The 14805-nt window shown below is 42.3% G+C and overlaps 1 protein-coding gene across 2 annotated transcripts in view; it reads right to left on the bottom strand.

The window, feature by feature from the left end:
- The window catches only part of PTPRT (protein tyrosine phosphatase receptor type T), a 734569-nt gene that overhangs the window by 110026 nt on the left and 609738 nt on the right, over positions 1-14805 (bottom strand). The window contains exon 14 of one of the 2 annotated variants that reach the window (XM_073309805.2): positions 13147-13203. The exons of the other annotated variant lie outside the window; for it this stretch is intronic. Within the exon in view, the coding sequence (XP_073165906.1) occupies positions 13147-13203 (57 nt within the window). The remainder of the gene's footprint in view (positions 1-13146; positions 13204-14805) is intronic. 2 annotated transcript variants of the gene reach the window in all.

The following is a 14805-nucleotide window of genomic DNA, read 5'->3' as shown; positions in this document are numbered from 1 at the left end:
ACTGTGGCAACTGGTAAATTAACAATCCATTCTTTGGGAAAAGGAACTTTAAAATCCAAAATGAGTTTTACTGTATCTGAGCTGCATTGTTTATTCCAATAAACTAAATCTTTCAGAAGATTTCTCTTGGGCCTCTGAGTTGAAGGGGTTTCTGTCCACAAGGAACAGTAATTGAACTGCTTGGATTCATAGAACAGGAAGTTGCATCAGAAAAGATTTAATGGACCTCTTGTTATACAATGCAGATGGCTCCAATCTGAACTGCTGTCTTAAAACACTGATTTTTATCTATGCTACTGAATCAGAATAGTATGAACTTAAATGATACCCCTGAGATACCCCAAATCCTTGTAATCATTAATACTTAGTACTTTATCAGTTCAAAGTACAGTTCATACATTGATTAAATTATCATAACACTCATGCAAGATAGGTAGTTAATTATTCTTATCCTCATTTTACAGATCAGAAAACAGGGTTCACAGGCATTCAGAGACTTGCCCAGGACCACACAACTATTTGACACGAGGACCTAAACTCCAGATTTCCTGAGTCCTTTCAAGGAATGCTAGTAAAAACTTGAGCAGTTCACAGAAAGGAAGGAGTTGTAAGCTAGGTAGAGGAATTGCAGATGGGTCACCAACTTGCTAGAGGCTGAAAGACCTGAATTGAAAGTAGCATCTTGCTCGTTCGCAGTCTTGCTACTGTTTTGGACCCAGTCTTGCCCCACTCCAGGTAACCTGGTTCTGACCCTCTGCTCCCATTTCTGACCTCTGACTTCACTTCTAATCCGGGGCTCTGACTCCTCTAGCTATGACACTGGGCTAAGATTCCTGGCTACTGACTCCTGTTGCAACCACTATGCTTGATTCCTGATCGGACCACTAGGCCTGACTCCTGATCTCTAAGAACTACCACCCATGTCCTGGTCACATGACAAGACAACACTAAGTAAAATTTTCACTTGGAAAATTTAAGTGCACCAATAAAAACTGAGAATGAGAAGCCAGCCAGTAAAAAAAAAGTGAGGTGATGGTTGACAAGAAAAACACTCTTAAAAGATAGGTGATTGAAGGGATGGACCTGAAAAGGCGTGTCGATATAATTTAAAATACAAGTTTGCTCTTTGTAGGGCCTGTCACAAAAACCGTGCTCCACATTTAAATGCTCCATATTTAAAATATTGGTTACGAAGTTGAACTAAAAAGTGAAATTGGAGGGAAAGATATGAAGAGCCATAGACAAAAGAGAAATGGAGGTTTACTTACCTGTAACTGAAAGTTCTTCAAAAAGAAAAGGAGGACTTGTGGCACCTTAGAGACTAACAAATTTATTTGAGCATAAGCTTTCGTGAGCTACAGCTCACTTCATTGGATGCATTCAGTGGAAAATACAGTGGGGAGATTTATATACACAGAGAACATGAAACAATGGGTGTTATCATACACACTGTAACAAGAGTGATCAGGTAAGGTGAGCTATTACCAGCAAGAAAGCGGGGGGGAAAAACCTTTTGTAGTGATAATCAAGGTGGGCCATTCCAGTATTTCTGTATTCCACTGTGGGTTATGCATGAGAATCATGCACCCAGAGGTGGAGAATTTGAAATCAGCATCCACTGGTTCATGCATGCTCCCTGGCTTGTCTCTTGCCTCTGACTGAGGGGATAAAGGTCGGGGTAGACTGACGGTCTCTCCAGTTCCTTCTCTACTGTGAATCAGATAAGATCTGAAGCAAAGGGGAAGGAAGGTGAGTAGTGGAATTGATAGGGACCGTACATCTCAAAGAACCTCCAGCTACAGGTAAGTATCCTCCTTTTCTTCTTCAAGTGATGGTCCCTATTGTATTCCACTGTGGGTGACTGACAAGCAGTACCTAAGCAGGAGGAGGGTGCGAGGATGTAGATGGTATGACTGAGCAGAGTACTGCCATTCCAAAGAAGGAATCAGCAGAAGAGTACTGCACCAGGGCATAGTGTCTTGTAAATGTGTGAAAGGAGCCCCACATGTCCGCTTTACAGGTGTCCAGAAGGGGTACTGCCTGAAGTGATGACATAGTTGCTACTTGCACTCTGGTGGAATAAGCTCTTACCCCATGGAACAGGGAGAGGTTTGAAAGCTGACAGCAGAGTGGAATGCAGCCAGAGATCAGGGATTTCCTGATTGGTTTTGTTCTCTCTAGGTAGAAAGCCATGGACAGCTGAACGTCGAGCGAGTGGAGTCTTTATTCCTCTGCAGAAGCGTGCGGTTTTGGGAACAACACAGGTAAGCAAATTCATCGGTTAAGGTGAAATTCCAAAACTTCTTTAAGGGTGAATTTGCAGAGTACACATAAAGAAATCTTATCCTCATGGAATATAGCATATGGAGGATCTGTCATCATCACCCCGTGTTCTTCAAGGACTAGGCTGCTGTGGACAATGCACAGAAGAGGGATTGGTACATTCCAGAAAACGATTGAAATATTTCAGTAACAAAGGCCTTTTGCAACTAGCAGCAATCACTTTCTCACTGACTCTAGGCAGGCACGCAGCTCTGCGAGCACCCCAATCATGGTGAGTGTTGAGAGTGGGAAGAAGGTAGTTGTGCATACGGACAAAACGGTCACGGCTTGCAGGGCAGATTTGCAGGGAACTCATTCTAAAATTATCATACACTTTTTCACAGGCAACCAATCTGCTGGCTGACATCTCACTGCTGTGGGTAAGCACGGAAACCAGAGCACAACTACTGAATGCTTGCAGCTTTCACCCCGGTCTATATGCAGCTCAGCTATGTGACGCTCTGGTCCCAACTCCAGTGATTGCTAAATGATATGGTACAGTTTCCTACAGTGGGGGAACTAACAAGGCTGCAATCCCTTGGAATCTGCGGCAGAGGATTAACAAGTACCTCTTGGAAAGTTTCCAGAGCCTCTCTCTGGAGGATTCCCTACAGGTCTTGATGTCCATCGACACCCTGCTTGGCTATGCAGATTAGCTACACAGGGCAATGTCCCACTCACATAAAATACTACCTGCCTCCCACTTTTCAATTCCCTACACAAGCCACAGCAACTTACTTGGCATCTCATCTGCCTCCTGCTCCCCATAGAACACTTCTTGAGTGGAGAAAAGTTCCTGGCTGCCTGTCCCACTGAGAGCTCGACATCCTCTTCCAGCTCCACTTCTTCATCCAGAATTTCAGCCTCCAGGTTACCCCCTCTTTCTGCTGCCTCTGAAGTATCCACAGGGCCATCGGCGACGAGGTGGGGTCACCACTGAGGATAGCATTCAGCTCTCTATAGAAGTGGCAGGTCTTAGGTGCACCACCAGAGTGATGGTTTGCCTCCCGCGCCTTATGGTACACCTGCCTCAGCTCCTTTATCTTCACTCTGCACTGCTGCGTATCTCGATCATAGCCCTTTTTGCACAAGCCTTGAGAAACTTGCCCATATGTGTCCCAATTCCTAGGGTCAATTGCAGCTGCAACTGAACAGACTCCTCTCCCCATATACTGATCAAATCCAAGAGCTCAGCGGTGGTCCAAGCAGTAGCGCGTTTGGTGCGATAGCTCTCCAGGCTCACCTGGGAAGCCAGCGAGCAGGAAATGGAATTTAAAATTCCTGGGGCTTGTGGGGTGGGGGGAGTTGGCTGCAGGGCAGCGGAGTTCAAACCACTGACCAGAGCAGCAGCATGGGAATTGTGGGACACTTTCTGGAGGCCAATAAAATTGAAAAAATAAGGCGTGGTGTCTACCCTGGCTGTTTGTCGACAATAAAGGGAGGAGAAAAGACAAACGTCTCTCGCAGGGGTGGAAGTTTTTTGTCGCCAAAACTGGGTGTTTTTTCCGACGAAAGTTCCGTTGCAGTGTGTATGCTATCACTGTTTTGTTGCCAAAAGGCATTTTTGGGAGACAAAACTTGCCAGTGTAGACAAGCCCTTAGTCTGTTAAGTAAAGCTATATTTTTATTTGCTGCAAGTAATGGATAGACCATACACAGAGTATGACACTTCCAAAAGTACATAAGACCCACTTTCAAAAGAGACATAGGCTCCCGAATCACTTGAACATTTTACCCTTAACTTAATAAGTTTATGTACTGTTTGTTATGCTACTGGCCAACAAGTGAGTAAGGCCTCTGAGGATTAGGAAGAGAGTTTCCAAAGTTATCCTATGGATTAATATCCTGAAGTTTAAAGCTCTAATGGAGGTGCACCTGCTTAGCACCTCTGAAAATTTGGCCATGCAATTTACTCAGAAGGTATCTACAGTTAGTTATAAATGAAGATGATAACAGTAAGATCCTGCAAAGAATAGCTTCTCTGGCTACCTTGAAACAGACGGTCAACAACCATGTTAGACTAAAGACCTATTTGTTTATCAATAAGAAAGCACACAAAAGCATTGTTTTAGTAGGTTTGAATTTACTTGTTGTGTTAGAGAAGACTGGTTTGCAAATATAAAAATATAATCCTCAACAATGTACCAGAGTATGAGGACTTCAGCAAGGCACATAAAATGCTGATCTTTCCTTCCACGAAGTAGTGTTGTACGTAAAGTATTGCACAGGATCTTATCGGGGGAATAATGCAAAGCACCACATTTACTGGTAACACATGTATCAACCAACACTGTATCATATGCATATGATATATATTACACTCATGCACTCACACACACAAGCACACTCCGTCTTGTTGTTGTTACCAACTAGTTGCTCCCCTTAACTTCACTGGCCAGGTGAGTTAGACTGGGGAGGGGTGGAGCCGGGCTTCTGCCAATCCAGATCAATGCTCCGATGTTGACAAGACGAGACCCGGGATCCTCTGCAAGACACCTCGCTTTCATAGCAGCTTCCCTCTCATGCAAATCTATACCAGATTCAAAATCTGTGTCTGTTGGTCCTTTGTGCTGTTTCCCTCTGGGTGTTGTCCCAATGCTGCAAAGAGGGTGTTCCCAAAAGAAGGTGCTTGCTTCTAATCCCCAAGGCTGTCAGTATGTCTGCTCTTCTTTAGTGAGCCCACTTGACAAGTTTTATTGTTCTTGGGTGTGGCTTCCATCCCCTCTCCAACTGTTGCAGCTGTCTGGAGGTGCTTGCCTTCCACACCTTAGTCATTCAGACCTTTCATTCATTCAACAGGGCAATTGATTATTCTACTCAGAGCAAAACTACATTTTTTTAACATTATACCAAGGCTCAGTACAAAATTTTCAACATAAGGATCTGATACAAAGTTGTATGAAAATAGAGGCATAATACAAAGTCATATGAAAGTTATGTGAAGATGCTTAATGCAGAGATTTATCTACAGTAGAAACCAAATAAAACAATATATTAAAACCAGAAAGAGAGATGTCACAGAGGTCATTTCCAGAACTGGAACTACTCATTAAAAACAAACAAACAAACAAAAAAACCCACCCTTTCCTTGAGGTAAAAATATAGTGTCTTTTCTGTCCACAGTTATTGAAGAACGTAAATACCAGAGGCCTAATGCCTCATAAATCGGGACTCAATGGTACAATTTCATCTAAACAAAAGGTTTAAAAGGGACAAGGAGAGCAACCAGTTGCCAGGAGCCAACAACTTTCAGCCAAACGATAAATGCAGAGAAAGTAGCAGCACATTGTAGGTGTGGTAGTGTCTGGAGCGGGAGGCAGGGGAGAAAGACGGGCCTCTGTAAAAAGAATGATCAGGGATGCATATGGAATCAGTGGGTGGATGAGATAAACACACAGTGAGGAGGTATGATTAGTGTTACTAAACTGAGCAAGAATAATGAAAGAAAGCAATAAGAGAATCAATGATTCTGGAGATTCCAGCCAAATCTACCAGGGAAGCTTTTCTTCTCTTCACTTTGTTCTCACCCCTTCCATCAAAACAGAATCATTTAATTTCTGCTAGCAGCAGATATTTTGGCCCAAGGATCGAAAAGGTTATTGTGTTCACTTGGACAGACGAATCACAGGTAATAGTGATATTATTAAAGGGTCCTATGGGGATGAGTGCAAGCGATGCTGCAGTTAAGATGGTGACAACATTTCCCCATTATAATTCCTTGCTTATGTGGAGGGATTAATAGGTTACTTGTAAATTATAAGAAGGAGGCCACACAGTCACAAGGCCAAATTTACAAAGAGGTCTTAATTTGTGTGAGCATGCAGGTAAATACAAGGAGGTGAATTTTCAAGTGTCCAAGCTTGCTTGAGCTCCATCTCTCTCAAGGGTTTTTATCTACGCCTTTGATATCATGGATCCAAAATAGCACAGCCCAGATCAGGGCTCTTATGTAGAAACTTATACTAACCTTTTCTATATTCCTCTTTGTATATTATAAAGATTGTCAAGCTTTCGAGTGGTGTGGATGTGAGAACCACTCATACTTGTAGCATGAATGAGAAAACATTATACACTTATCATAATAAAATAAACACATCATATGTTATACAAATAGCAACTAATTAACCTTCATGACAACCCATGAGGCAAGTAAATAATATCCTTATTTTGCAAATGAGAACTGAAGAAGAGCAGCTGTGTTCAAGGTAATGGCAGAAACCGGGAGTATATAACCAAAGTAAAAGGTAAGATATATGTTTTTTATTTCCCCATCCCCTCTCTCTGTATTATTGGAGAAAATGGAGCACACTTTTCAGGGAGGCTTTTTTAAAGTGGAACAATCCACCAAAACTCACCTGCTCAAGCGCTAATTAGGACTGTCTAACAGCCAGCCTATTTGGGATGTCTCATACTTGGCTTTCTGCTCTTTCTTTGTTCACCTGTAAGGGATAGATTTTGATATCCTTATACATACTGCATGGAATTCACCCCTGTAGAGAAGGCAGCACAATCCTATGCACTGTTTAAGTCCAATGAAACCTTCAAAATAGTTCTTAAGTGGGACTTAACACAGGCCTTGTGTTGGCCCACTGCACAGAGTTGAATTTCAGCCACTCAGCAATGCCTTATGCTTTGAGCATTCCCATCAATTTCCCCTAAGCTGGTGCTGAACATGAGTAAGGCATCAGAATCCAGCACATGTTTGCTAATTCACAAAATTCACCGTGGCTCTCCCAGTTGTTACTGCAGCTCGCCTTCACCGCACACAACCTAGACCTACATGGAATTTTCTGAAAAAATACATTTTGTATGTTTAAGTATAAAGCTACGATAGCTGGAGCCGGGAATGTACACTATTGAGTAGCACTCACATTTGATATATATATGAGACTCAATGCATGCGCTCATAAAAATGTCCATACATACCTTAAGTCTGTAAAAGTCCATATTTGTGCATGTAGCAAAATGCTATATTGCACTAATGTGGGCTTTTGTTAGTATACTCATTGCATGCATCACTGGACATTTAAGTCTAACCTTAAAATCACAGCTTTTGGGGTACACTAACCATCATATTAGGCTCAATGGAGCTTTTGACTCAGCAACAGTTCTCTTTTTTTCCTTTTTCAGGATCTGATACCCTACGTGCAGGAGCTGTGGTTTCAGAGCTGAAGGATTGATGTCTTAATGAAGATTAGTCCTTTGTAAGCATTTGCTTTTACTCTCATCACAATTACTGTCAAAACTCCCATTGACTGGCTCAGCAGAGGAAACTACAAAATATTCAGCAAAGGCCAGAGGCTGGTACAACAGTGAAACAAGGCTAACTTTCAATCTGACCATTCAAAGGGTTTACAGGTTACATGTGAGTGTAGAGACACAATGAACCAATAAGAATTCTTCTTTGTCATAACCCACTGAAAGAGGAGCATCAGAAGGCAGGATGCAGACCACCCTACAGCATGGGCAACATGAGGGGGACACATATAGTCCACAGTACAAACTGCTTTAGGGAGTCTATCTACTCACACTGTACAGGCTGTATTACTCGGGCAGAATGGGGTTCATGATAGTGTGAAAGATTTCAGGCCTTTCAAGTCACACTTTCAGACACTACTGAACTGAAGGCTTTTAATTCACATGTGCTGTGGTATTACGTAATGGCCCACTCCACATCTGGCTCTCTTGTAACTATCTTAAACATTCTACTGCCATTATGGGGTTTTTTAAGACAGTGTCCCTGAGGGAAACTGAGAACCTTAATGCATTAATAATAATCTGTTTCTGACTGTGGGCTAGTTGAGAAACCTATTTAAGGAAACAGAGGCATAATGTATTAATAGTAGCTTTAGGTTTGTCATGCCTTTGGAAGCTCTATTTCAGGACATTGACAATGATAATATATTCATGATAACCTTTTTAAGCAATCCACGGTGGAGGAGCAATGGTAATTCATGAACATCCACTGAAGAATCTTCATCTATAGTGAAAAGGCCAAGGAATATTGATAACCCCATGTATTGATGGCACAATATGTAAATTATGAACACGGGACATCACTATGACCTCTATTCACAGATTATCTTCCTGCTGCTCTTCATCTGCAGCTGCTCTGCCTTTGGCTTGCATTACATCTCCTCTGCCGAAACCAGGAGGCTGCTGAGTGGCATTAGACTGCTCGTCTCTCTTCCAATCCCTTTCTTCCTATCCTACCTTTGAAAAACCAGCAATCTGGTTTTCTCCAGGTAGCTGGCATCCACTTCCTCCTGCATACTCTTCCCTGGTTCTGCTTGCATCTTCCTCTCTGGCTTTGATGCCTGACTGTCACACCTTTTTCCTTACTCATCCTGCTAACTTTCCTTTTAGGAGACTTCAGCTTCCATGATGATAATCAGTCATACCCTACTGCCTCTCAGCTTCCTTCTCTGTTCTTCTGTGGAGTGACTCCCATACTTGGGGCCAAGTGGTGGCCTTTAGCCAGTGGTGCAAGAAATGCCTGCCACAGAGTCACAGCACTGGCTGTGAGTGGGATTCTGTCATGTTGCTGGAAGTTAGGTTCCTTAACAGAACTCTACCAATTCATCTCAGTCCTGACCTTCAACATCGTTCCTACAGTTTCAGCTTGGGGCCTTTGTTGATTAGAGACCAACAATAATACCAAGCAGTGTAGGAGTGCCAGGGGGCAGACTGATGTCCTCTAAGAATTGGGCTGAGGTCACTAATTCATTTCATTTCTAGCCTGATCCACATTTGAACTGAGTTCTCCAACAAATAAAGGCTGGTGCATTATCTCACTGAGTCAGGAACCCTCCACAATACACATTTTAAATCCATTTAGTTATATCAAGCTACCAAATTTGAGGAAAATAAGAATGCTCACCAGCCAGATGGACATCTGAATATTAGAAGGCTTGATTTGTTTTCCCAGTGGGGAATATTTTTCATAAAGAGTGACTAAAGTGTTGCTGTTATTAACATTTAATTATGGTGCTACAGGAACCTATACTTAAAATAACTTTTGGAAGGGAGAGACATGTTAAGGAAAAACATTTTCGTGTATCTAACCTAAGAAATGCAATGAAGCTTTTTCAAATAAATAGCACAGAATGGAATAAACCTGTCAAAAGAATAACATTCAAGTGCATCAGAAGACAAAATGCAATAACAAACAGACTTGATCTGGGATTAGATTTGTTTAAAGAATACATTATCTGTCTACCAAACCAGAATATATTTAAGAAAACAATGGGACTCTCTGAAATGAAGTTGAAGGAACAAGACCTATTAGAGGAACAGTTTTCTCATGAAACAAGATTATGTGGGTAGAAGGATTTATTTCCCCTGACTTTCTATTGCCATTTTTACTGGCATTATTTTTGTAACATAAATATTTTTCTTCCACAATATTCCATTGGTCACGTTTAAGACTTGGGTTCATTTCTGAGCTCTCACGATTGATATGCACTCAACTCTCCCAGGCAGCTCCTTCTGTTGAATGACAAAATACCTTTTGCTTGATGATACACTAGAAAAGGACTGAAGAGCCTCACTCTGGACTTGATGCTTCTGAGCCTGGGTGGCATTCAGGTACCAAGTCTGGTACCCTGCCTGTTCAATCTTTTCAGAGCTGCCATCTTGCAATCAATATTAATTTGGGAAAGGGAATGAAGCCAATTTAGGAATCATCTTACAGTATTGAAAGTGGAACACATCCCTACAATGATTTCATTCAACTCAAACAACTTCAGGTTTCAGAGTAACAGCCGTGTTAGTCTGTATTCGCAAAAAGAAAAGGAGTACTTGTGGCACCTTAGAGACTAACCAATTTATTAGAGCATAAGCTTTCGTGAGCTACAGCTCACTTCATCAGATGCATATCGTGGAAACTGCAGCAGACTTTATATATACACAGAGAATATGAACCAATACCTCCTCCCACCCCACTGTCCTGCTGGTAATAGCTTATCTAAAGTGATCATCAGGTGGGCCATTTCCAGCACAAATCCAGGTTTTCTCACCCTCCACCCCCCCACACAAATTCACTCTCCTGCTGGTGATAGCCCATCCAAAGTGACAACTCTTTACACAATGTGCATGACAATCAAGTTGGGCTATTTCCTGCACAAATCCAGGTTTTCTCACATCCCCCCACCCCCATACACACACAAACTCACTCTCCTGCTGGTAATAGCTCATCCAAACTGACCACTCTTCAAGTTTAAATCCAAGTTAAACCAGAACATCTGGGGGGGGGGGGGGGTAGGAAAAAACAAGAGGAAACAGGCTACCTTGCATAATGACTTAGCCACTCCAAGTCTCTATTTAAGCCTAAATTAATAGTATCCAATTTGCAAATGAATTCCAATTCAGCAGTTTCTCGCTGGAGTCTGGATTTGAAGTTTTTTTGTTTTAAGATAGCGACCTTCATGTCTGTGATTGCGTGACCAGAGAGATTGAAGTGTTCTCCGACTGGTTTATGAATGTTATAATTCTTGACATCTGATTTGTGTCCATTTATTCTTTTGCGTAGAGACTGTCCAGTTTGACCAGTGTACATGGCAGAGGGGCATTGCTGGCACATGATGGCATATATCACATTGGTGGATGTGCAGGTGAACGAGCCTCTGATAGTGTGGCTGATGTTATTAGGCCCTGTGATGGTGTCCCCTGAATAGATATGTGGGCACAATTGGCAACGGGCTTTGTTGCAAGGATAAGTTCCTGGGTTAGTGGTTCTGTTGTGTGGTATGTGGTTGTTGGTGAGTATTTGCTTCAGGTTGCGGGGCTGTCTGTAGGCAAGGACTGGCCTGTCTCCCAAGATTTGTGAGAGCGTTCATAGAATCATAGAATCATAGAATCATAGAATATCAGGGTTGGAAGGGACCCCAGAAGGTCATCTAGTCCAACCCCCTGCTCAAAGCAGGACCAATTCCCAGTTAAATCATCCCAGCCAGGGCTTTGTCAAGCCTGACCTTAAAAACCTCTAAGGAAGGAGATTCTACCACCTCCCTAGGTAACGCATTCCAGTGTTTCACCACCCTCTTAGTGAAAAAGTTTTTCCTAATATCCAATCTAAACCTCCCCCACTGCAACTTGAGACCATTACTCCTCGTTCTGTCATTTGCTACCATTGAGAACAGTCTAGAGCCATCCTCTTTGGAACCCCCTTTCAGGTAGTTGAAAGCAGCTATCAAATCCCCCCTCATTCTTCTCTTCTGCAGGCTAAACAATCCCAGCTCCCTCAGCCTCTCCTCATAACTCATGTGTTCCAGTCCCCTAATCATTTTTGTTGCCCTTCGCTGGACTCTCTCCAATTTATCCACATCCTTCTTGAAGTGTGGGGCCCAAAACTGGACACAGTACTCCAGATGAGGCCTCACCAATGTCGAATAGAGGGGAACGATCACGTCCCTCGATCTGCTCGCTATGCCCCTACTTATACATCCCAAAATGCCATTGGCCTTCTTGGCAACAAGGGCACACTGCTGACTCATATCCAGCTTCTCGTCCACTGTCACCCCTAGGTCCTTTTCTGCAGAACTGCTGCCTAGCCATTCGGTCCCTAGTCTGTTGGGTCATCCTTTAGGATAGGTTGTAGATCCTTAATAATGCGTTGGAGGGGTTTTAGTTGGGGGCTGAAGGTGACGGCTAGTGGCGTTCTGTTATTTTCTTTGTTAGGCCTGTCCTGTAGTAGGTAACTTCTGGGAACTCTTCTGGCTCTATCAATCTGTTTCTTTACTTCTGCAGGTGGGTATTGTAGTTGTAAGAAAGCTTGACAGAGATCTTGTAGGTGTTTGTCTCTGTCTGAGGGGTTGGAGCAAATGCGGTTGTATCGCAGAGCTTGGCTGTAGACGATGGATCGTGTGGTGTGGTCAGGGTGAAAGCTGGAGGCATGCAGGTAGGAATAGCAGTCAGTAGGTTTCTGGTATAGGGTGGTGTTTATGTGACCATTGTTTATTAGCACTGTAGTGTCCAGGAAGTGGATCTCTTGTGTGGACTGTCACACCCCAGTATATTGCATCCCACATCTTTTAAGTTAAGTTGAAGGAAACTCCCCCCCGCACACACACACACATTTAAACTTTCTGGATAAAATTAAATGTTGCTGGGTGCAAAAAAAAAACAAAAAAAAAACACTGATAGCACTGGACACAGCACTGGCATGAGGGTACAAGTTTATTACATGCAGCTCTGAAAATGCATTCAGAATCAGGCTGCCAAACACATGACAAGTTCTGAGCTTCACCTGTGGCTGTCTGTGGTGATTTTTGTGACATGAACTAGTTTAAGACCACCAGATTGAGGGTTTGATTCTGCAAAGCTCTATGCTCTGAAACTCCCACTGATTTCAATGGAAGTTTGGCACACTGCTTGTACGATCTGGTCTTTGATTTTTTCTTGCCCACTACTTAGTAATGGAACTCAGGTCACCAAAGTAAAAAGTGAGTGCATTAACCCAGCACCAGGAAGTGCCACAGTCACTTTGAGTGCATTGCAGGCAGCAGCGTGAGAACATCACCAGGTGCACTCAGGGTGACATTCACCAGCTGGAGAGGGCCAACATGAAGTCAATGCGCCACTTACATGCTACTTGAGCGTTATTTTGAGGACAAGTGTTGCTTTGGCCTTCTGCTGGCCCTCTGCACAGTGGTGAATTTCATGCTTTGTGTAAAAGAGTGGCATGTAAGAGAAAACCCTCCTTTAAATGAGAGAGTAACTTCAAAATTGGCTCCCCATGCATGGAAAATACAAAACAACAGATCAAGAAACTGCTCAACTCCTTGAAGTTTTTAATGACCTTCCTTGTCCTGAACTGATAATCACCTGTGCTCAAGAGGCTGGGCGGGTTTCGTGTGGTCACCTGTTGCCTACCTAGTACTGCTAAGAACAAGGAAAACAGTTCCCAGGCAGCATGCACAAGAAAAAAAAAAGGAAAAAAAAAATAAAAATGTACCACTTAATGATTAAAATTGCATTTTTTTTAATTTGCAAGAACTCACATTTAAAAGAAATAAGAAATTAATATCAAGAGATAAGGAGCCATTAACAAGCCCTTTGCCTTGGTTTCAATTAGGTGTTGAAATGTATTTATTGCATTCTGAGAGTAAAAGAGGTAATCATTTCCTCTCAGGAAGAGGTGGCCGTTTTCTCAAAGAAAGTGTCAATATAAATATGCACTGGGTGCTGGGGAGGAGGGAGATCAGTTAATTCCAAAAGAATGGATCAAATTAAAATAAATAAAATAAAATGAATGCCATCAAGGAAACTAACTGGCAATAAATAATAAATAAATAAACTGTGAATTAAAACTGTTTGGCAGAGAGCTGGTAAATTGGGGTTTAATTTCAAGCTTATTTTTAAATGCTAATAATAATCATCCAAGGTGACTAACACTTTTATAATTTTCTCTCTCTCTCTCTTTTTTTTTTTGCACAGCAATTAAAAAAGAGGAGTAGCCTGTCTGTGGAGAGACGTTTATGGATGGTTGAGGTAAGAGATTTGAGGCCAATGCCACTGAAAGCAAATAAATGCATATATAAGGGTAATGGTGTTAATTAGTGAGCTAAAACATATTAGTGAATTATGAAATGGCTACAGGAGATGAGACAGATGCACCAAGCTTTCTGATGGATCATCAATATCATGGCAAAAGCTGACAGTAATGCCCATTGAGAGTCTAACCTCCCCGTCCCACTACGTATTCTGATGGGCCAAATCTTGCCCCGGACGGTGCTGTAAGTAAGAGACGGGATAGTGGCAGATGCATTCTAGAAATTGTGCCTTCCACAGTAGAATTCCACTGGTTGTATCTTGGAGAATGTGCTGCTGATTGCACTAACTGGTGAAACTAATCCCTATGCAGTGCATTTGCATGAAACCTTTGTACCACTTAAGTCCCACTTAAGCCATTTGGGACATTATGGGTGCACAGGCCTTGTATTGGACCTCTGTTTGGGGTCAATTTCACCCAACAAGGAGCACTGTGCACACTCAGGAAGAGCATACTGCAGAACACAGCATGTGAGTGAGACGTTGAAGGGGTGGACCCCCCCATTTGCAAGCTGCCTTTGCCCTTTAGTAGCTAGTGCTCTAAAGAATTCCTTCTTTCCGAGTAAAGAATCCATGAACAGAGCTTAGCTGAAATGAAAATGAAGGGCCAATCTGAACACCTTTATGCTAAACAAGAGATTTCAATGACACCATAATAGAATTAGGCAAAACTAGTCTGCTGTGAAGCATCTTGACTGCCTCTATTTATTTATTTATTTATTTATTAAACTAAAGCCATTTAATAGGGGTTGTCTAATTTTCTGAGAGAATTGAATTTAAAGGCAAATGCCCTTCCCATCCGGCTGGAACAGTGACAATGGAATGGTTTGTTGAACTTCTCAAGTAATTAAAGTTACTCAGCTTTTTGTCTGGTGCCTCACAGCTATAATATGCTATAATCTCCCAGTAACACACTACCTGTCAAGTCATATT

The sequence above is a fragment of the Lepidochelys kempii genome, chromosome 13 (genome assembly GCF_965140285.1).
Source record: "Lepidochelys kempii isolate rLepKem1 chromosome 13, rLepKem1.hap1, whole genome shotgun sequence".
NCBI classification, from domain to species: domain Eukaryota; kingdom Metazoa; phylum Chordata; order Testudines; family Cheloniidae; genus Lepidochelys; species Lepidochelys kempii.
Note: the sequence above shows the minus strand (reverse complement) of the source record. Positions and strands in the feature narration are given on the sequence as shown.